At 42.3% G+C, this 23,159-nt stretch overlaps 1 protein-coding gene across 1 annotated transcript in view; it reads left to right on the top strand.

The window, feature by feature from the left end:
• VWA8 (von Willebrand factor A domain containing 8) overlaps positions 1-15,100 on the top strand; it is a gene marked incomplete in the record, with an annotated part of 259,242 nt that extends 244,142 nt beyond the window's left edge. The window contains 4 exon segments of the mRNA XM_034758419.1: positions 1,204-1,362; positions 8,591-8,689; positions 10,917-11,155; positions 13,673-15,100. Coding sequence (XP_034614310.1) covers positions 1,204-1,362; positions 8,591-8,689; positions 10,917-11,155; positions 13,673-13,781 — 606 coding nt within the window.
• Between the last annotated feature and the right edge of the window lie 8,059 nt (positions 15,101-23,159).

Genomic DNA, 23,159 nt, shown 5'->3' with positions numbered 1-23,159 from the left:
ACACGTTTTTAGAAAGATATTAACTTCAGCAGACAAACTTTACGATCTTATACAAGTCCCCTTTAGTACCATAATTCAAGGAGGCATTACCCTTATGTAGGGCCGGCTCTGGCTTTTTTGCCACCCTAGGCAAAAAAGCCACCCGCCACCCCCCACCCCTGCCAGCGCGGCAAGAGAGGGCGCCGAGCCCGGCTGCGGGCCCGCAATCCCCGACTGGCCAGAGCGCCGGGGGGAGGGCGGCGAGCCCGCCATGGCTCCGCTCTCCCCGGCGGCCAGAGCGCCGGGAGCAGGGCGGAGAGCCCGGCCGGGGCTTTCTGCTCTCCCCGGCAGCCAGAGCACCGGGAGCAGGGTGGAGAGCCCGGCTGGGGCTCTCCGCTCTCCCCGGTGGCAAGCCCCCGGCGGCCAGAGCGCCGGGAGGAGGGCGGAGACCCCAGCCAGGGCTCTCTTCTCTCCCCGGCGGCCAGAGCGCCGGGGGGAGGGCGGATAGCCCGGCCGGGCTCTCCGCTCTCCCCGGCAGCCAGAGCGCCGGGAGCAGGGGGAGAGCCCCCGGTGGCCAGAGTGCCGGGGGGAGGGCGGCGAGCCCGCCACGGCTCTCCGCTCTCCCCGACCGGCCGGAGCACCAGGGGGATGGCGGCGAGCCCGGCCGGGGTCTCCGCTCTCCCCCCGGCGGCCAGAGTGCCGGGGGGAGGGTGGAGAGCCCCCAGCGGCCAGAGCGCCGGGGGGAGGGCGGCAAGCCCGCTGCAGCTCCGCTCTCCCCAGCGGCCGGAGCACCGTGGGGAGGGCGGCGAGCCCAGTCGCTTGGTGGGCTGGTGCCTGGAGCCGGCCCTGGCCTTATGACTCTTGGCAAAAAGTGGAAATTTGAGATTCCTTTTATTGTAATAAAATGTTGTTAATTAGAAATCTAGCAACAAAGGTATTTTCCCTATAAATGGGTGGAATTATTGTATTTTGTTTCCGGTCATTGAGTATATAAAACAGAGAAATAGAGCGACTGGATCCAGGTATCTAAAATAAATTTTTCTCAACTATTAATCAGAAAAATTCAAATAATTTCACCTTTTTTTTTTTTAATAATCTGAATTTGCTAGAGAGAGCTTGCCTGCTAGGAAAAAGTGTGCAATGACTCCTTTTACAGTGTTCTGTTCTTATCAAAAGTGTAGCTTTCCCATTCATAAAGTTATTTCTGGTACTTTTCTCTCGCAGCTTGGTAGCCCTCAGCAGAAGCCTAAGCGTTTGCGCCTGGTAGTGGATGTTTCTGGCAGCATGTACCGCTTTAATGGGGTAGATGGTCGACTGGAGCGTTCCATGGAGGCTGTCTGCATGGTCATGGAAGCTTTTGAGAATTACGAGCACAAGTTTAAGGTAACTATAGCTGGGCCAGGAGTTTAGTGGTAATGAGTACTTGCACAGGCTGCGTACAGGCAGTGGAAAAAAGTATTTCATTACTCTGTCTAGCCAAAGAGTATTATTCATCCATGTAAGGAAATAAAGACTTAATTAAATCTGTTGCTAGCAGCCTGAAAATAATACCAGTCCATGGATAGGAAGCATTGAACACTATGAGTGCAGATTATGATTCAGTTTAAGGGTTATAAAAACACACACACAAAAATGAAACACCATTATTAGTTGTGAAAATTGCCACTCTTGTAAAGAACTGTAAGGCTTATCCTGGGGCAAGTGAGATATTATTCTTTCTCCATTTCTCTCTCTGCTGCTTCATAAGGACTAGACACAATTGGAGCATACGGTTCGCAGAAGATCAGTGTCATCACTAGTGCTGTTCTTTATAAAGTTGGCAATGAGGGTATATGACCTCACATTGCACTGACCAGCAAAGTTGACCCAAGTGGGCAATGGGGGAGCCCTGGACCCATGAAATTGTAGGGCAGTGGGTGCACCCAGCCACAGTTGCTCTCAGAGCTCCCGTTGAGCTAATTGTGCTCCTTCCATACATTACTGTCCTTTTATCTCCCTTCCATGAGACAAAAGCTTCCTTGTTATCAGACTAGTCTTTAGAGTATTTGGGAATTGTAGCCTGACTTACTGATTACATGATAAATGAAGTAGACTCACAGTTTTTTTCCCTCTGCTACTTTACTTATCTAGAGGCAAGAGTTAAATGACCCTCATTCTCTTTTCTTCTCTCTTATCCCTCCACCTTTCCCCAGCCCTTCCCATAACTTGATTTGACAGAATTTGTTGACCTTCGGAGATACTTGCTGATACCTCTTCCTGTTGTAGACTAATGCAATGGTTTTCAAACCTGTGGTCCCTGGGGGTTCACAGACTATGTCTAAGATTTCCAAAGGGGTCTGCACCTCCAGTTGACATTTTTTAGGGGTCTGCAAATGAAAAAAGGTTGAAAACGACTGGACTAATCTCTCAGAGAAGCAGCCATTTAAGGGCAGATTTTAAGAGTTTCTGGTGCAAGGTCTGGTGGATCTGTGAAGCAGCATTATAAGCAAAACATTCAAAACTGATTACATATTGAAATTCTCTACTCCTGTCATTAAAGTTCTATTTTTGACTGCTTAAAACCACTTCCCAGCCTAAGCCCATTTTTTGTTCTGGTGCTTTAATTAGTTCTCTGCTAAAAAGGAGACTGAATCAGGGAACTTTTTTTCCCTTCTTCACTGTGCTTTCTCACTATATATTACCCTTTTGGTCACCATCCCATGAGAATTTCTTGTTGTCAGATTAGTCTTTAGGGCCTGACATATTGATTACATGATAAATGAAGTAGACTCACATTTTTTTTCCTCTGCTACTTTACTTATCTAGGGACAAGAACTAAAATGTATAGTGTGGTTGCTCTAAGTCGGACAATATGGTAGTGATCCATTTAAGGTTAGAAGAGTGACAGTGGACATTTCTTGTCTGTCTGTACGCCTTTATGCCCAAGGTGGCTATTTGTTTCCAATTCTCATAGGGACAACCTTGTTCAGAGAGGGAGAGAAGGGAGACTCTTTCTACAATCAGGGAATCAGTTGGTCTACATTAACTGCCATCTTTTAAATTCCTCCTCCAAAATCACCTCTTCCATGCATCTCACAAGGGCTTAGCCTCAAACTCAACATATTAAAGGAGTGGGAGAGAGGAGAATGAAGTTCTAACACCGAACCTTCTTCCAAGTCTCTCAATGCATTCTGTGCTGTCTATTTAGATTCTAAGTTTCTTGGGGAAGGTAACATGCATCGTTCTGCGTCCAATTGTCCTGTAAGTGGCTGAGCTCTTTGTTGGTGTTTAATAAATGTTACTACCACTGCTAACTGTGTTGTATTCCAGGAGGTCAAATTTTTAAAGGCTACTCCTAAATCATGCATGCAAAAGGTGCACCTGCATATCCATCTACCCTTTTCATATGTGCAGATGGCAGGATACACATTATAATAATAAAGTCATTTTGCAGATTTGAAATTATTATAGCATCTTTTCTAGTGTTGTCCATCTTATATGCTGAACCTATTTGAAAATATCTCCTAAAATGGAAGTTAGTTCTGTGCTTTACATAAAGTACAAAGTCCTATGGCTTTAGATCAAGAGCCATAACTTAGTTATTAGACTATGTAGCAAAGGTTTTATGAGGGTTTCTAAAAACTTCAGAAATGGTTCCATGAACTACAAGCTATATAATTGTTGTGAAAATCCTTATGTTTTTGATTTATAGTGATATTAAAAGGGAGCATTATACATTTTGTATACGCAATTCAGGAGGCCACAGCTGAGAAGCTGATGTTAGAGGCAGTGTCATTTAAATGGAAGTGGAAGAGGAAAAAGGAGAAATGTTTTGTAATGCTTGGCAGCATAATTTCTTTTTTAAAGTCAAGCGGGTGGCAGGCTAAATAAAAATATTAAAGGGTATATTTAGTGTTGTCCAGAACAGGAAGGGATTTGGAAGCTGGTATCCCTTCCAGCGAAAGCCTGACTGATTCGTAATATATTTTCCATTCATCACACATGGCCTTTCATTTTTCCTTATTGCTTTGAAAAAAGCAACATCTTGGTGCAGAGTGTGGTAGCAGCAGTGGAAGATGAAATTTTTCTCATTTCACGCACACTTTCTGAATTTCACAGTAGCAACAACACAGTATGGGCTGTATTTATCAGCAGAGTGGAATGAACTTTTACTAACGTCTCAAGAAAAGTAATGAACTGAAAGTTAATATTTAGGGAAACTTGTGTTTTACAGTTTGTATACCCAGAGCTTTAATAGAGCAAAATCTTTCACAGAGCATCTGATGCTATTAGAAAATTCAGAACAAAGTAGTGCAATAATCAACTAAGTCAATGAAACTAGCACCAATTTAAGCGGAACTGGGCTGTTTGATTTGTGCTGTAACACACATGGGCTGTAAGTCAGCTTTCAGGAGAACATAAGAATGGCCATACTGGGTCAGACCAATAGTCCATCTAGCACAGTATCCTGTCTTCCCACAGTGGGCAATGGCAGATGCTTAAGAGGGGATGAACAGAACAGGTAATCATCAAGTGATCCATCCTCTGTCACCCATTCTCAGCCTCTGGCAAACAGAGGCTAGGGAACACTTCAGAGCATAGTTTTGCATCCCTGTCCATCCTGGCTAATAGCCATTGATGGACCTATCCTCCAGGAATTTATCTAGTTCATTTTTGAACCGTGTTATAGTCTTGGCCTTCACAACATCCTCTGGCAAAGAGTTCCACAGGTTGACTGTGTGTTGTATGAAGAAATACGTCCTTTTGTTTGTTTTAAATCTGCTGCCTATTAATTTAATTTAGTGACTCCTAGTTCTTGTGTTATGAGAAGGAGTAAACAACACTTCTCTATTCATCTTGTCCACACCAGTCATGATTTTATAGACTTCCAACATATCCCCCTTTACTCGACTTTTTTCCAAGCTGAAAATTCCCAGCCTCTTACTAATCTGTCCTCATATAGAAGCTGTTCCATACCCCTAATCATTTAAATGCCACTGCATATTGAGTGGATGTTTTCAGAGAACTATCTACAATTACTCCAAGATCTTTTTCTTGAGTGGTAACAGCTAATTTAGACCCTTTTTTACATTGTATATGTATAGTTGGGATTATGTTTTCCAATGTGCATTACTTTGCATTTATCAACATTGAATTTCATCTGCCATTTTGTTGTCTAGACACCCAGTTTTGTGAGATCCCTTTGTAACTCTGCACAGTCTACTCAAGATAGTTAACTCCAAAGCAGTTTGGTATCATCTGCAAATTTTGCCACCTCCCTGTTTACCCCTTTTTCCAGACCATTTATGAATATGTTTAATAGGACTGGTCCCAGTACAGACCCCTGGGGGACACTACTATTTACCTCTCTCCATTCTGAAAACTGACCATTTATTCCTGCCTTCTGTTTCCTATCTTTTAACCGGTTATTGATCCATAAGAGGACTTCCCCTCTGATCCCATGACAGCTTCCTTTGCTTAAGAGCTATTTGTGAGGGACCTTGTCAAAGGCTTTCTGAAAATCTATGTACACTTTATCCACTGGATCCCCCTTATCCATATGCTTGTTGACCCCCCGAAAAAAAATTCTAGTAGATTGGTGAGGGATGATTTCCCTTTACAAAACCCATGTTGACTCTTCCCCAACAAATTGTGTTCATCTGTGTGTCTAATAATTCTGTTCTTTACTATAGTTTCAACCAATTTGCATGGTACTGAAGTTAGGCTTGCTGGCCTGGAATTGCCAGGATCACCTCTGGAGTCTTTTTTTAAAATTGGTGTCACATTAGCTATACTCCAGTCATCTGGTACAGAAGATGATTAAAATGATAGGTTACATACCACAGTTAGTTCTGCAATTTCACATTTGAGGTCCTTCAGAACTCTTGGGTGAATATCATCTGGTCCTGGTGACTTATTACTGTTTAGTTTATCAATTTGTTCCAAAACCTCCTCTAATAACACCTCAAGCTGGGACAGTTCCTCAGATTTGACAAGTTTGGAAATCTCCCTCACATCCTCAGCCATGAAGACTGATGCAAAGAATTCATTTAGTTTCTCCACAATAGCCTTATCTCTCTTAAGGGCTCCTTTAGCATCTCAATCATCCAGTGGCCCCATTGGTTGTTTAACAGGCTTCCTGCTTCTGATGTACTTAAACATTTTTTGCTGTTACTTTTTGAGTCTTTGGATAGCTGTTCTTCACGTTTTTTTGTTTGTTTGTTTTGTTGGCCTTCCTAATTATATTTTTACACTTCATTTGCTAGAGTTTATGCTCCTTTCTATTTTTCTCACTAGGATTTAACTTCCACTGTTTAAAGAATGCCTTTTTGTCTCTAACTTCTTTTACTTTTGTTGTTTAGCCACGGTGGCACTTTTTTGGTCCTCTTACTATGTTTTTAAATTTGGGATATACATTTAAATTAAGCCTCTGTTATGGTGTCTTTAAAAATTTTCCATGCAGCTTGCAGGGATTTCACTTTTGGCATTGTACCTTTTAATTTCTGTTTAACTAACCTCCTCATTTTTGTGTAGCTTCCCTTTCTGAAATTAATTGCTACCATGGTGGGCTGCTTTGGTGTTCCCCTTCCCCCAGGGATGCTACATTTTGTTATGTTAGGGTCACTATTACCAAGTGGATCAGCTATATTCACCTCTTGGACCTGATCCTGTGCTCCACTTAGGACTAAAACAAGAATTGCCTCTCCTCTTGTGGGTTCCAGGACTATCTGCTCCAAGAAGCAGTCATTTAAGGTGTCATGAAACTTTATCTCTGCATCCTGTCCTGAGGTGACATATACCCAGTCAATATGGGAATAGTTGATATCTCCCATTATTATTGATTTTTTAATGTTTATAGCCTCTTTAATCTCCCTTGTGTGTGCAGCCATGCCTGTGAGGCTAATGTGTGAGGCTAACTTGCACTGTGTTTAAAAACTTCCACCAGGATCACACCCAAAGTCCTTAATTCTTACTTAATCTTTACTCCCAATGGAATTCATGAGAAAAAGCATTTTGGGTTCTACTTCTGCTTCTAGACACTGAAAGCTAAATGGAAGGCCAAGATGTTCTGCATTTGACTTCTTTTTATAATAGCTGTTATTTGGGAAGCTGCTTTCTTAAGCCTTTTCGTGCCAATGATTCTTAAAGTGTGAGACTAATAGCACTGAGTAAGTCAGTCCTACTGCAGCCAGGTGCTCAAGCTTCCAAGTAGTTTTTCAGATACCTTTTAGCCTTGGCCTGCAGTTGCCCATATACACTAGTCGTGGACCTCTCTCATACAGGGATGAGAAACATACCAAACTGTGGCTTGGTTTTGTGATGTATGGACTAGAACAGGGATCGGCAACCTTTGGCCCGCGGCCCACCAGGGAAAGCCCTACTGCGTCTGCGGCACCATTCCAGGCAATGGGGGCTGTGGGAAGGACGACCAGCACATCCCTTGATCCACGCCACTTCTCGCAGCCCCCATTGGCCTGGAACAGCGAACCAAGGCCAATGGGAGCCACGATCGGCCGAACCTGCAGACAGGGCAGGTAAACAAACCGGCCCAGCCCGCCAGGTGCTTTCCCTGGCAGGCCGCATCCCAAAGGTTGCCGATCCGTGGACTAGGCGCTATTCAAAGCCTATTTTCACAAGTCACCTAAATTCAGTTTGAACCCAGTAGCTTCAGAGTGAAAGGCTCATTCATTATTGTCTTGTGTTAAGCAGCAGGGTGGTATTCCCAGGCTGCAAAATATGGAATACCCCTTTAAAGTTGGTACACTAACATCAATGTCAGAACAGCTATCCGGAGAAGAAATCAGAAGGTCCAGATCCAAAGAGATAGCACATTACAAAAGAGTCATACAACTTTAAACCCAAGAGAACCTCATCTCTGCACTTTACATAATTTAGAAAGTAACCCATATTGTTTTGGACAAAATATATATAATCTTTGAAAGCGATATAGTATTGAATGGTTTTGTATTGCTTTCACCATGTGACCATTACTGTACTGGATTTGTTCCTCTACTAAGCCCAGAGTATGCTGAATGCAATCCTATTATTATCGTTATTAAAAATCAGAAAATATAATGGGGCGCTTGGAATTCAACCCTCTGTGTATTTCCAGCCATAGTTTTGATCTGTTGTGCAGACCTAAAAAGTGAAGGATGGATTTTAAAAAATAGTGTGTAACACTTTTTTTTTTTCCAGATCAGAATGAGATCACATAAACAGCTTGTCAAACCTCAGAGCTACACTTTAACAATCCACTTCTTGTGTGCCAGATTGCAGGGAGAAGAGAGTAAATTGTAACTCTACAAATAAAATGGACAGTGTGAAAAGCTAAGATTCTAATCTCACTTAACACCGCTGTAAAACTGGTGGAATGAGTCAGAATCAGGTGCTAGAAATATGATGAGTTACTGCTGCTTATTTTAATTAGTTTGGGCAATTTTATCTTGCAAAAGTGTTTTAGTGGTAGTGAGAAATTGTAGTCAGTTCCTTTAAACTGATCATAAATGTAAACCGCCATCAGTATTTATCTTTTAGTTAAAAGCAAATTGCCTTTGATCAGACTTCATGTCATTCTGAGTCAGCAGTCACTCCTTATTCTTAACAGATTATTCTTTCATTCTCTTTCCTGCAGTACGATATCGTTGGACATTCAGGAGATGGCTTCAACATTGCATTGGTTGGGAGTGACAAAGTTCCCAAGAACAATAAGCAAAGATTAGAGATTATTAAGGTAAATCCTGTTGATAAATAGCTCTGGATAATCAAGGATTCTACAATGCTGAGGATAAGTTCCTACATGTCACAGAATACAAAAAGTAAAGAGAAGGGAAGTTGCTGGAAGGGAGGCGAAGGAGCGATATGAGGAGCTATGTATGTACATGAAGCTGGGGAAAAACCTTTTAGACTTTTAAAAATAGAATAGAATAAGGATGCATCTCTCTTGAACTGTCCTAAACAGTCCATTAATGATCACAGGAAGTCCCATACACACTGATCAGTTGGTACAGCTATGTAGAAAGCTCTCCATTAATAAAAAAGTATTATTGTTAACATGGAGCCACTGATGAGGGAAACTCTGGGGGTGATCCTTAATACTTGTTTGTACAGTCCTTGGAAGCCATAAAGTGCTGTAATAGCAGTAAGAGTATGTAAACTCCTAGACTGAAAAGATGTTAAACCATCATTGCAAAGTGAACATGTACTGTAAATGTAGTTAGGAAACCTTTGCTACATCAAAGCAACAGAAAATCTGACTATAACATAGAATTTAACTAATTAACAGAATGGTGCTGTGGAACTGTATATTTAAGCTGACAGTTTCATGGGAAAATCTTTCTTTTCTAAATCAGCGTGTCTCTTACTAAGTGGGTTGTTTTTGTTTGTATGTTTGTTTTTTTCCAGAAATAGGCTGTTGTATTAGACTAGGAGAACTGGGTTTTCCACTGACCAAACTCCTTAACTTTTTCATAGGAAATGGCTTTGTCCTCCACATTCTCCAATGCAGAATAACACATTTCTCTCTTGTTTTGTAAACCATATGTTTAAATAATGTTAAAGTCTATATTGTCACCATGAGCAGGCTCAAATTAACCAATGTTCACTTGGGACACTTTCACGGAGCCCCACTGAAAGAGGCCCCCGACCGCCAAACAAAAACAAAACTGAGTGTTGCAGCCACCCTGTGCACCAGATCACATCATCACTCACTCAGATTTGGGGTGTACACCCCTCTGTCATGATGGAGGAGTGGCTGGGCCAGACCTGAGCAGTTCGAGGCCGTGTGCACGTGGGCCGGAAAAGGAGAGGAAGTGGAGCGGGGCAACTGGGATTGAGAGAAGCTGCCCTAGCCTGGGAGGGAGCACTGAGTCAGGGGGGCAGCAGTGAGGAGCTGGGGAGAGTTGTTGGTGGGCTATGGGGTGAGTGCAGAATATTGGGGCCTGCGGATTGGGATGTATGTTAGGGCTGCTGGGATATGTGGGTGGCTGTCAGAATAAGTAGGGGCTGGTGTAGGGTTGTGGATATATGTGGAATAGGAGATGCATTCAGGGGTCTGGGGAGAGAGGGGCATTCTGTGATCTGTGTGGGGTGGTGGCATGTATGGGACGAAAGCACTTTAAGAAAGGTGGGGGGAGCCCATTTTCCACAGTGCAGAGGGCAACAAAATTATTTAATCTGATCATGAGTCTTATATGTGGTAATAACACTTCATACTGAAGTCCATTAGTCCAGGGGTCGGCAACCTCTGGCACGCAGTTTGCTAGGGTAAGCACCCTGGTGCGCCGGGCCGGTTTGTTTACCTGCCGCATCGGCAGGTTCAGCTGATCATGGCTCCCACTAGCCGCGGTTTGCCACTCCAGGCCAATGGCGGTGGTGGGAAGCCGTAGCCATCACATCCCTCACCCGCGCGGCTTCCCGCAGCCCCCATTGGCCTGGGATGGTGAACCACAGCCAGTGGGAACCACCATCGGCCGAACCTGCTGACGCAGCAGGTAAACAAACTGGCCCGGCCCGCTAGGGTGCTTACCCTAGCAAGCTGCGTGCCAGAGGTTGCCGACCCCTGCATGAGTCTAATATACATTATGAACAGGTGGGATTTGGTCAGGGTATTCTCCCTCAGATCTATAGCAATATGGAAACCCAATCTCCAGCCTACTAAAGTGTTTTACTTCTTCACTCTCTAGTTCTGAAAGCTAAATTCCCTCAGTGTGATTTTTTCCAGTTCTGACATTGCAAATTGGGTTTTAAGATTTTATGTTTGTATTGAGTGAAATGAACCTTTGATTGAACCCTAAAATGCTGCATATTCTCTAAAATATGGAGCAAGATGCACCTTTCTAAATGTGTTTCACTTAATATGGCTTAGAAGAATGTTTGCTCCTTTTCATAACAACTAAATGTGTGTTTTATTTGGAATAGTTCTCTCTGTACATTTCCTTTTGACTTTGTTGTGTACCTAGATAATGCATGCCCATGCTCAATTCTGTATGAGTGGAGACCATACTCTCGAAGGGACGGAGCATGCTGTTCGTGAAATTGCCAAAGAAGAGGCTGATGAATATTTTGTCATAGTCTTGAGCGATGCAAACCTTGAACGATATGGTATCCCACCAGCAAGATTTGCCCAAACCTTGACCATCAACCCTCAAGTTAATGCTTTTGCCATATTCATAGGATCCTTAGGAGACCAGGCAGACAGGTAAATATATTGCTGCGAGTAGTGGTGGCAGCATAGGCTTTATGCTACTTAACAGCAACTTTTTCCAGCAAGTTCAGGGCATTGGTGGCATCAAAAGAGTGTCCATTCAGTTCTCCGGCTCCAAGGTAGGGGCTTTCAAAGACATAAATCCAGTATGGAATTAAGGTTTTGGCCACAAATCAGCACCCCTGGACTCTTCCCTAATGTGGGAGTTAAAAATACATGTACATAGTCTAATCCAAAGTAGATTAAACTGAAACTCGGGAGATGTTTAGCAATGTGAGGGATGCCTAAAAACTAACTATATTTCTGATTATGGCTCCATAGCCTATATCATAACTAGGGCCCTATCGAATTCACAGTCCATTTTGGTCAGTTTCACGGTCACAGGTTTTTAAAAATCATAAATTTCATGATTTCAGCTATTTAAATCTGAAATTTCATGGTGTTGTAATCGTAGGGGTCCTGACCCAAAAAGAGTTGGGAGGGGTCTCAAGGTTATTGTAGAGGGGGTTGCGGTACTGCTACCCTTTCTTCTGTGCTGCTGCTGGTGATGGCGCTGCCTTCAGAGATAGGTAGCTGGAGAGCGGCGGTTACTGGCTGCGATCCCAGGTCTGAAGGCAGAGCCGCCGCCAGCAGCAGCGCAGAAGTAAGGATGGTATGGTATGGTATTGCCACCCTTACTTCTGCACTGCTGCCTGCAGAGTTGGGGCCTCAGTCAGCAGCCGCCACTCTCCGGCTGCCCAGCTCTGAAGGCAGCAGTGCAGAAGTAAGGGTGGCATGCTATGGTATTGCCATCCTTACTTCTGCGCTGCTGCTGGCAGGGCTCTGCCTTCAGAGCTGGGCACCCAGCCAACAGCTGCCATTCTCTGGCAGCCTGGCTCTGAAGACAGCACAGAAGTTATAGGTGGCAATACCCCAATCTCCCTAAAATAACTTTGCGACCCCCCCGAAACTCCCTTTTGGCTCAGTATCCCCAATTTGAGAAATGCTGGTCTCCTCCCTGAAATCTGCATAGTATAGGGTAAAACAACACAAAAGACCAGATTTCATGGTGGGAAACCAGATATCACAGTCTGTGACACGTTTTTCGTGGCCGGGAATTTGGTAGGGCCCTAGTCATAGCTTGAGATGATACAGGGAAGACAGAGAACTTTTATACAAACCAACCTTCTGCATCTGCTGCCCAGTCGCCGGTACATACAACGCAAAGCTATTATCTGTATCGTAAACATGTGCCAGTTACCACTAATGTTAAAGGGCCAATTCTGCTTTTTAAAAAAAAAAAAAAAGGTCATTGACTTAAAGGGTAGTAGGATCAAGCCCAGAAGGAGTTAGATCACAGCATGTGGTATAATTTTAAAAGGTTTGGAACGTGCGCAGTGCATTGTATTTCTGCAGGTTCCATCAATCTATTGTTTGTGTTCCCCATAAAGAACTCCTAGTTTGAAATATTATTGGAGGTTGAGTTTTATTTTTCGTACTGGAAAAATGGGTTCATCATCCACATTCATCCATGAGGAAAAGAGGTTATCAATTTGCCCAATTTACTAGATATAGAATATATATATATATACATGACACAGTACCACTGAAATACAACTGCATGTATGTGCATAATTAAGCAAAGCTTTCCTTTCAGATATAATTTTAGGGGGGAGGGGAGTTACTTTTATTAGTTTTTCTTTCCACATGGCTTGTATATTTCCACATGGTTTATATTTTCATTTCAAATGGGAGATCTCTGGGATTGAGTTTATAGTCTATGGGGAAATGACAGTGGGACACAAATATAAATTAAAACTTGTTTTAAAAAATCAGTGAAACAGTATACACCAAAACTGCTGATTAAATATTAGTGATGTGAATTTTGTAATGTGTATCTTTTATACTATTAAAAGCGTTGAATAAAAATGTACAAGGCTGACTACCTTAGGCCTCGGGCTAGCAGCTGTAGTAAAACATGAATTCACTTTAACCTATTGTAGGCTAGAAACTGAAATATCAACAATACATTTATAGCCAATATATAAAACTTCAGATAAAATCCGTAGTTTTTGTGGGGTGGAGGAGTTAAGGTTTACCAAACACTTAGGTTAGTACAGCAACATTTTTAAATGAACTAAATGATCCCCCTACAGAGAGTGAGTTTATAGTTGTTTCTAGAAGATCAGCTGTGCTAATACTGTACCTTGTTTGGTCACTGGTACCTTAATCTCAGCAGAGATTTTCACACACCAGAAATAGGGACAATAACAAAGGAATGGAAATCTGTGGAAACAGGTCAGTTGTCTTGCTGAAAAGACCTCTGTGACATAACCCCTTTCAGTGTTTCCTTGCGCTGCTGCTTTCCCAAGCTTTTAATTGCATAGTGACAGCAGTGTGAATGGCATGTATCAGCAAGGTATTCAAAAGTAAAAACATCCTTTCTTAAGGAACTCTCAGGACTCTTTGGTTTGCTGTTAGGAACATAATTTGCAATGGTAATTCTTTTTCCCTTCCCATTCTGATCCCTAGGCTGCAGAAGATGCTACCAGCAGGCCGGTCTTTTATTGCCATGGATACCAAGCAGATCCCGCAGATCTTGCAACAGATCTTTACATCCACCATGTTGTCCAGTGCCTAAGAAGTTCCCGTTACTATTAAATAATTGGACATTGTAACAAGCACAATTGAGAAAGAAGCTGGCTGGTGAAAGACAAAATCAGCACCTGATGAAGTTAAGAACTATAAAACTGATAAATATAATTTTCATATTGAAATATTATAGTCCCTTAATCGAAATGCCAAAAACAACACTGTAGTTTAGATTTTTGGTGAAATCGTACAGCATAGCCATCAGGTGACTTAAAGTTCTGCATTCAGAGAGATAAGAGAGTTCAAGGGGGTTGATGTAGTGCACAGGATATCTGTGTCAAATGAAGAGAGGGACAGATAACACATCATTTGTGATCATTCTGGCTGATATATTGCCAGCAGCTCTTTGGGACTGCATCATTTTACTCAGTTTTATTAGCAGTGTTTCTTGGGGTTGAATACCAAGTTATAGAGCAATGTGCAAGTCAGACGCAGCTAATCTGCCCCACTGTTGTGTGTGCTGAGTTCAGAATTAGAAATGCAAGTAACTGCACATTCGAACAAGACTGCTCATCCTGATCTGCATCCGACCTTTGCTATTGGGTATCAGGAACAATAGAGTGGTGTGGAAGCACAGAACATTGCAGTATAAACATACCTTATTGGATCTGGAGCACAGCTCAGAGTAGTGAAAATCCCTAGAAAAAAGTTAATTTATTTTTTCCTGGAAAGTCAGAGCTGAAAGGGGTCAAAGTGGTCTAAGACCCACCTATGAAGGGTGCACCACCATGGCTTTCCCACTGCATGGTAGCAGATGATGATGTCTAGTTTCTCTGTTGCCAGGACTCCTAGGAAAGGGCCTCTCCCCCCAGAGGCTGGATGTGCTCATGGTTTTTTACATTTTGCTTCCATTTCAAGAGCTCTTTGCACTTTCTGTTTTGGTTTCTAAAATGTGAAGCTGGAGGGCAGATCTGAGTGTCAGAAAATGACTTTTAATAAAGAAGAAAATAAGTAAAGAGGAAAAATGGATCAAGAGAGTAAAAGTATGTGGCTTTCATTTTGGTAGGAAATCTGTGTTTGGAGGTCTTCTTTTAATACAGAACACTCTCACTCTGTGCATCTTTTCTATTGTAAGTATTTTCCTCCCATTTCCACATTCTCAAACAGGAACTCTTGCTTTAGAATTAAATTGGTTGAAGTTTGTACTGCACTCTGAAGATGAAAATCCCTAGGTAGGGGCTAACTAATAGTACTTTTGCAATCACTGTGCTTCAGGATCACTGGAATACTTAATAAATTGAATTCACCATCCTACCGCGAGTAACTGTTAACTCTCATCACCACCAATAAAAAGACTCCTGCCCCATGGTTGATTATTATAAACTATTATAAAGAGATGAAAGGTGAAAGAAAGAGCACTGTCTCCAATCATGCTTAGAAATTGTGGTACTTCACTGCGAAAATGAGTTTCCTAACTCCTACAAGATTTCTAACTACATTAAAGCTGCTGTTTGGGTGGGATGAGGGATGGAGAGAGAGCATCTGTTTGTTCTTTCATTTCTACAAAACCATCACAGTTTTTAAATGCACCATAATGCATTTTTGCTAGTCTTGCCATTTTCCACCGTGTCATAATAACATAAGAGCGGCCATACTTGGTCAGACCAAAGGTCCATCCAGCCCAGTATCCTGTCCTCTGACAGTGGCCAATGCCAGGTGTCCCAGAGGGAGTGAACCTAACAGGTAATGATCAAGTTTCAATCCCACAGCAGCATTATGGACCCAATCCTGTAAGATGATGAGAATCCTCAACTTGCATTCAAGTACAAAGGCAGTCGAGAGTGCTCAGCGACTCAACAAATGAGGCGTTCTGGCCTCGATGCACAAAAGGAGCTAGGTGCTAAGTGCCAGGGATGGCTCTACTGCAGTGCACAAAACTCCTGCCTAACTCTGTAGGTGCCTAAACTCACTCAACACCTAACGTTTCAGGGTAAAAGTTCCCAAGGCACCTACGTTTATGCCTCTGGGCATGCGGTCAAACCCAGATCATAGAATCATAGAATATCAGGGTTGGAAGGGACCTCAAGAGGTCATCTAGTCCAACCCCCTGCTCAAAGCAGGACCAATTCCCAACTAAGTCATCCCAGCCAGGGCTTTGTCAAGCCGGGCCTTAAAAACCTCCAAGGAAGGAGACTCCACCACCTCCCTAGGTAACGCATTCCAGTGCTTCACCACCCTCCTAGTGAAATAGTGTTTCCTAATATCCAACCTGGACCTCCGCCACTGAAACTTGAGACCATTGCTCCTTGTTCTGTCATCTGCCACCACTGAGAACAGCCGAGCTCCATCCTCTTTGGAACCCCCCTTCAGGTAGTTGAAGGCTGCTATCAAATCCCCCCTCATTCTTCTCTTCTGGAGACTAAACAATCCCAGTTCCCTCAGCCTCTCCTCATAAGTCATGTGCTCCAGCCCCCTAATCATTTTTGTTGCCCTCCGCTGGACTCTTTCCAATTTTTCCACATCCTCCTTGTAGTGTGGGGCCCAAAACTGGACACAGTATTCTAGATGAGGCCTCACCAATGTCGAATAAAGGGGAACGATCACGTTCCTTGATCTGCTAGCAATGCCCCTACTTATACAGCCCAAAATGCCATTAGCCTTCTTGGCAACAGGAGCACACTGTTGACTCATATCCAGCTTCTCGTCCACTGTGACCCCTAGGTCCTTTTCTGCAGAACTGCTACCTAGCCATTCGGTCCCTAGTCTGTAGCAGTGCATGGGATTCTTCCGTCCTAAGTGCAGGACTCTGCACTTGTCCTTGTTGAACCTCATCAGATTTTTTTTTTGGCCCAATCCTCTAATTTGTCTAGGTCCATCTGTATCCGATCCCTACCCTCTAGTGTATCTACCACGCCTCCTAGTTTAGTGTCATCTGCAAACTTGCTGAGAGTGCAGTCCACACCATCCAGATTTCCTGCCTGAGTCACAGGGACGACAGGGATTCAGCCGTCTAAATCGTGTGCGGGGTCTGCTGCTGTAGGAGTGCTCAAATGTCCCATTCAAAAGCCAGCCGGAGGAGGCGGTGGGCATGGTTCCCACTATAACTTTTAGCCCGTTGGTTAGAGCACTCACCTGGGATGTGGGAAACCCAAATTAAATTGCCCCCACTGACAGATACCTAATACCATGGCAATAAGTCTTGCCCCAGTATTGTGAAGTAATTGTTCAAACTAAACTCCACAGATTCAAAATGACTTTAAAAACTGGCCAGGCAATCAAAGCAACACCCAGCTGGTCTGTCATGCTTCCTGGAGAGACGAGAGCATTGGGACCCTACTCTGTGACTGGATTAAAAAACAAACCATACAATTGCTGCCTGTTCTTTTCAAAATATGATTATATAAGCTTCTTAGACCTATAAACACATTCATTGTATTTATAAGAGACCCCTAAGTAGAATAGTGCTAGATGGAGTTATTACTCCTTAGCACTCAACTTTTTGCAATTTCTCAAAACTCTGCTTTTATCCTTAAAGATTCTTACAGTTAGGAAAATACTTTCCCCTTTAAAATAACTAAAGATTTTATCATACTTACTGTACTGTAGACCACTTGATTGTACAGATCCATCCCTGGTGTAACCCCATTTACTTCAGTGACCTCATTAACTTTACAATAAAGATTAATGGGGTATTTCTTTTGGGGACACAGTAGAGTGGTTTAGAATAAATTTTGAACTAATATTTTAAAAAGGAAACTGACAAGGGTAAATATGTTTACAAAAGGTATATAACATATCACCTCAGATTATTAAAAATGCTTAAATCTAGCGTACTAGTTATTTAGGCTATTTATTTAATTATGTGCAGTTCTCTCACCTGGCACAATGAAAATACTTGTTTTATTTTGTTTCCGGCCAGTGTCTGTTCAATTTTACTTCCAGATTCCATGTACTAACGGCATGCTGCAGCGATTACAACCCAAACACTTCAAGGGAATTTTTTTTAAAGCATTTTCCAGTGGAATTTAAGACACTCCCCCTCCTCTCTGCCCCCCCAAACCATGAAATGATTTCAGTTGGTTCTGGAAAGGTCTTTACTTATGTGTCTCAGTTCTGGGACATAGTTGACCTGACAGCGTCCCTTTACATTGTTATAATATGATGAGAAATTCTGTCTGGACTCTCTATACCTCACCTGTTTTAATATCCATCACTCTGGCATTGAGAAATCAAAATAGCAGCTGTTCTTCCCCTCCCTCTAGAATCTACAAAAAGAAATTCTGCTGCTCAGCCAGTTAATAGAAGAATTTAGCAAACTCACACTGGTCTTCTGTGTCCTTAAGTCACGACAGAGCTTTCAAATATGCAATTAATGAAAACAGTTATGAGAAACATGTTAATTAGCTGTTCACTTCAGCACTGCCTGTTTAGCATCTGTATTTGTTAATATTCCAGAGTCCACCAAAGCATATATACCAACAACCCCCTTAAATTGCCATTTGATTTAATAAGACTTATTGTATCTTAAAAGGACATATGACTTCTCCTTTTCTCACTGTTTATTATACCATCTTAGAAGTCTGAAACAAATCTATTATTTACTGAACTGTCATTGCTTCGTTGCCTGGGTATTATTGTTTGTTGTTGTAGGGTTCTGATTTACTGCAGCTGATGTAGCATTAGCACCCTTGCTTAAGTAATCTTAACTACCTCTAATAATGCAATTTTTTAAATTGGTTTTCATTAAAATCATTAAATGATTGTGTGTATAAAGTGTAATCATGCTGAATATTTGTTGTTTTTCATTTCAAGCAACATGAGACAGCTTGATGTATTTATTATCATCAGGATTATGATGCATACTGCAGCAAATGGTATAAATAGAGTACAGAATGTATTCTGTTGGAATGTGAAAAGTGCATTAGACAAGCACATTTAAAAACTTAAAGCAGCCTTGTATGGTGATTTGTAAAATGCCCTGTGTTAGTATAAAGCGCCTAAATAAAGTGTGAAAGATTAAGAGCAGGTTGCTAACCCTTGACATTGACTCCAGCAGTGTTATTGTAGCTGTGCTGGTCCAGGATATTCGTGAGACAAGGTGGGTGAAGTATTATCTTTTATTGGACCAACTTCTGTTGGTGAGAGAGACAAGCTTTTCTTCAGCTCTGTGTAAGCTCGAAAGCATGTCTCTCTCACCAACAGAAGTTGGTCCAATAAAAAATATTACCTCACCTCACCCACCTTGTTTCACTGACCCCATCACTCATTCAGTTACATATTTTGAAGTTTATGTAGTTACAATCTATTATCTCTAGCTTAGTTTCCTTTGCAGACATGCCTGGAAATCATTATGTATGTAATGCTATAGCTCAGAGTCTTCCATTGTAAAATTTAGAATGCATTTTTAATTTCTTAATTTAATACACTGATGTAACAATCAATGGAAAGACAAACATACAACAGGAACAGTGCTGTTGAATTGCAGTATGGCTTCTGTCTTCAAAATTGGGTTCTTATCCAAAAGTTTATTGGGTTACTTTGTATCTGTAAAATAAACTTCATTGCTGCTGTCAGGTTGGGGACAAATGTGAGAGCTCTAGAGGTTGTGCTTTTCTTGCAGGGACTACGCGTTTTAAAGCCGTGGATCAAAACTGTTTGAATACTTGTGTTACAGATGTGTTTAAGAAATCACTTTTTGTTATGTTGTTCATTGCAAGTATCTCTTTGATTGTTAAACTTTCTACAAAACAACTGAGAACATACAAGCTAATTTACCTGATACCAATAAAATTCACTAACTTGTGTGAAGGCAGAAAGATATACCACCACCAATAGTCTAATTTATTTGTATGTTTATATTAGAGGGGCTTGATATTGTTTTTTAGTTGTTTTATTTGTAGTTTGAATGTAGAGTTTTTCATGACTGCTATAAGTGTAGTAACAGCTAGCAGGGTGCTGTATGGCTGTGAGATAACCCATTCCTAGAAGCACTAGAAGTGATTGGATTTTGGCCTCAGCCTTACTTTGCCTCACTCCCCATTGCCTATTTTTCTTTTCTTCTATAATTTCGAGAGGATAAACTGTCTTGCTGACATTGATAGAGAACTGTTCAAGAAAGGAAAGGCAATGTTTCTCACTTTCAGTCTCTGCCCAAATTATTATAAGAGGGGCACTCATGGCATTCAAGTGTTTTTACAGCTGAACAGACATTTTCCATTAAGAGTTTAAGATGAAATTCACTCAATGTGGCCTTTCCAAGTCCCTAGTCACCACACAAACTCTGTTGGAGGCTTTAAGCTTCCAGGGACACTGTGCACTGTAGTGTATCTCCCTGTTAATAAGGAAGGGGGTATATACACACAGTTGCCAAATCTCTCCTATGAAATGCTGAGTGCCCTCAAGTGCCAGAAAAGTCAATGGGACTTTAACACCTTGTAGGTTCATGCTGTTAAGGAATGATAGTTTAAAGAAAATCTATAAGCAAATCTCTTAAGTGACTAAATGCTATTCACTGAGAATGTTGCCGGACCTTTCTATTCCTATGGAACAATGTGTGCTTGTTTATTTTAAATGGTTTAAACCCTATTAAACAAAGATTCCCCTAGAAAAAAATGCTTGCAAAGCAAACTCAACTGGAGAAGGACTTGCGAGTTTTTGGGAGCCAAAACCTTTGGGAGTCTTAACCTTTAAACAGAGAGAGTGTTCTCCTTGCCACTCATACAATGATTCATAAACAGATTATTTTAGAATGTCAGTGTTGCATAACTGTTAAGTAAGTAAATCAAATTTTACATGTGGTATTTTTCTGGCTAGTGTGCACATTGCTATGAAATGAAGCAGTGTTATGTTCTGATAGTAGAAGTGTTATTACTTGGATGAACAATACATATAACCTTTAAAATGAAAAGAACCATAGTCCACATTATTATCCAAATGAACAAGTAACAATCTACCTAACTTAAAAGTTATGCTTTTAAAAATGACCCCATTCTCATCTTCCATTTTTCACTGGTTAACTTTTCTGAGTTGAGGTCACATTCTCTTTCATATACATGTTAGATCAGTTTTCTTTCTAAGGCCCCACAATGTCCTATTAAAAACTCCACAGTCCCCTTGTGCCTCCACAAGTGTTTTTCTGCATATAAAAGCAAGGACCAGCGTTAGGGGGTAGTAAGCAGGGGAACTGCCCAGAGCCCCATGCCACAGGGGGGCCCATGAAGTTAAGTTGCTCAAGCTTCAGCTTCAGCCCCGGGTGGAGGGGGCTCGGACCTCTGGGCTTCAACCCCATGCAGTGGGACTTTGGCTTTCTGCCCTGGGTCCCAGCAAGTCTAACACTGGTCCTGCTTGGCGGACCCCCTGAAACATTGCTCACAGCCCCGCAGGGGGCCCCGGACCTCTCGTTGAGAACCACTGGTTTAGATCGGACGATCACATAAGTGAGCTTGAAAAGGAGACCGGGTGTGACACTAAATATTCACAGTGAACTTTTCAGCAGCTAAAGGAGTTTCGCTCTTTCACTGATTTTCGAAGAGCCTTTGGAAATTCCAGACAAAACCCAAAGATGTTGTAATGTCAGAACTATTTTATAATCAGATTCTACAACCAAGCTAAGAAAGATAGATTTAAAATATATGAACTTTGGCTTTCTGACCTTTGTACACAATTTTTCATTTTGACACAATATGCAAGTCTGTGAAGAGCTTTCTATTTATCAGTCACGTTTTGTTTCAATATTGTGCACAACGTTCTCCTGGTGTAACTCTGCTACAGGTATTTGCTGCAGCCCAGCATCTCCCACAATTCGGATATGGCTGGGCTGCTCCCCTCTACTCTGCAGTTCCCAGAGGCCGTGCAAAGCTGCAGCGTAGTGAGTGCTGACCTTGCCTCCTTTTCCTGCTTGCCAACTGGTCTCCTGCCTCCGCGATCGCAATCAAGTGTTGTTTCATTTACATCCAGCTCTTTCTGTTATCTTTCTCGCCATTTCTGTGCAGTAACCAACAAGCCTTTTTTCTCTTCTCACTCCTCCTTCGGGAGCTCTGCAGCGGCTTCCTGCTGAGCTCCTCTGCCCCATTACAGGCATGACAGCGCCACTGTGCAAGCACTGGGCTTAGTACAAAGGGGGCTCTCGATGGGAGGGAGCTTTCCCAGGAGCAGCTTGCTCCCACCCAGTTAACACTATTGCTGCTAGGGCACGAGGCTCTAGGTCAGATAGGCATGTTGGGGCCCCCTATCCTTTCCAAGGAGCCATGGTTGCCCCAGAAAAAAATGACCAAGAGCAGAACAGAGACTCTGAGGACAACCACTACATCCAGATAAGCCAGGAGTAAATCCTGGGGTGACACAGGACCATAGACATAAGTCCCCTGCATAGTTACCAGTCCTCTCTGCTCTCTACTCCTCCCCCCCACCCCCGCCCAAGTCTAGAAATAGGTCTCTGGTAGCCTTGGGAGAGAAGCCGGCCTTATATCCAGCCCCCCTTCCTCCCAAAACAAGCCAGAGAACTCTGATTATAAGAACATAAGAATGGCCATACTGGGTCAGACCAAAGGTCCATCCAGCCCAGTGTCCTGTCTGCCGACAGTGGCCAATGCCAGGTGCCCTAGAGGGAGTGAACTTAACAGGTAATGATCAGGTGATCTCTCTCCTGCCATCCATCTCCACCTTCCAACACACAGGCTAGGGACACCATTCCTTACCCATCCTGGCTAATAGCCATTATGGACTTAACCTCCATGAATTTCTAGTTCTATTTTAAACCCTGTTATAGTCCTAGCCTTCACAACCTCCTCAGGCAAGGAGTTCCACAGGTTGTGCACTGTGTGAAGAAGAACTTCCTTTTATTTGTTTTAAACTTGCTGCCCATTAATTTCATTTGGTGACCCCTAATTCTTATATTATGGGAACAAGTAAATAACTTTTCCTTATGCACTTTCTCCACACCACTCATGATTTTATATACCTCTATCATATCCCCAGTTAGTCTCCTCTTTTCCAAGCTGAAAAGTCCTAGCCTCTTTAATCTCTCCTCATATGGGACCCGTTCCAAACCCCTAATCATTTTAGTTGCCCTTCTCTGAACCTTTTTCTAATGCCAGTATATCTTTTTTGAGATGAGACCACATCTGTACGCAGTATTCAAGATGGGGGTGTACCATAAGGGCAATAAGATATTCTCTGTCTTATTCTCTATCCCTTTTTGAATGATTCCTAACATCCTGTTTGCTTTTTTGACTGCGTGGACATCTTCAGAGAACTATCCATGATGACTCCAAGAGCTCTTTCCTGATTAGTTGTAGCTAAATTAGCCCCCATCATATTGTATGTATAGTTGGGGTTATTTTTTCCAATGTGCATTACTTTACATTTATCCACATTAAATTTAATTTGCCCTTTTGTTGCCCAATCACTTAGTTTTGTGAGATCTTTT

The sequence above is a fragment of the Trachemys scripta genome, chromosome 1, assembly GCF_013100865.1.
Source record: "Trachemys scripta elegans isolate TJP31775 chromosome 1, CAS_Tse_1.0, whole genome shotgun sequence".
Taxonomy (NCBI): Eukaryota; Metazoa; Chordata; order Testudines; family Emydidae; genus Trachemys; species Trachemys scripta.
This window is presented reverse-complemented; position numbering and strand designations above follow the sequence as displayed.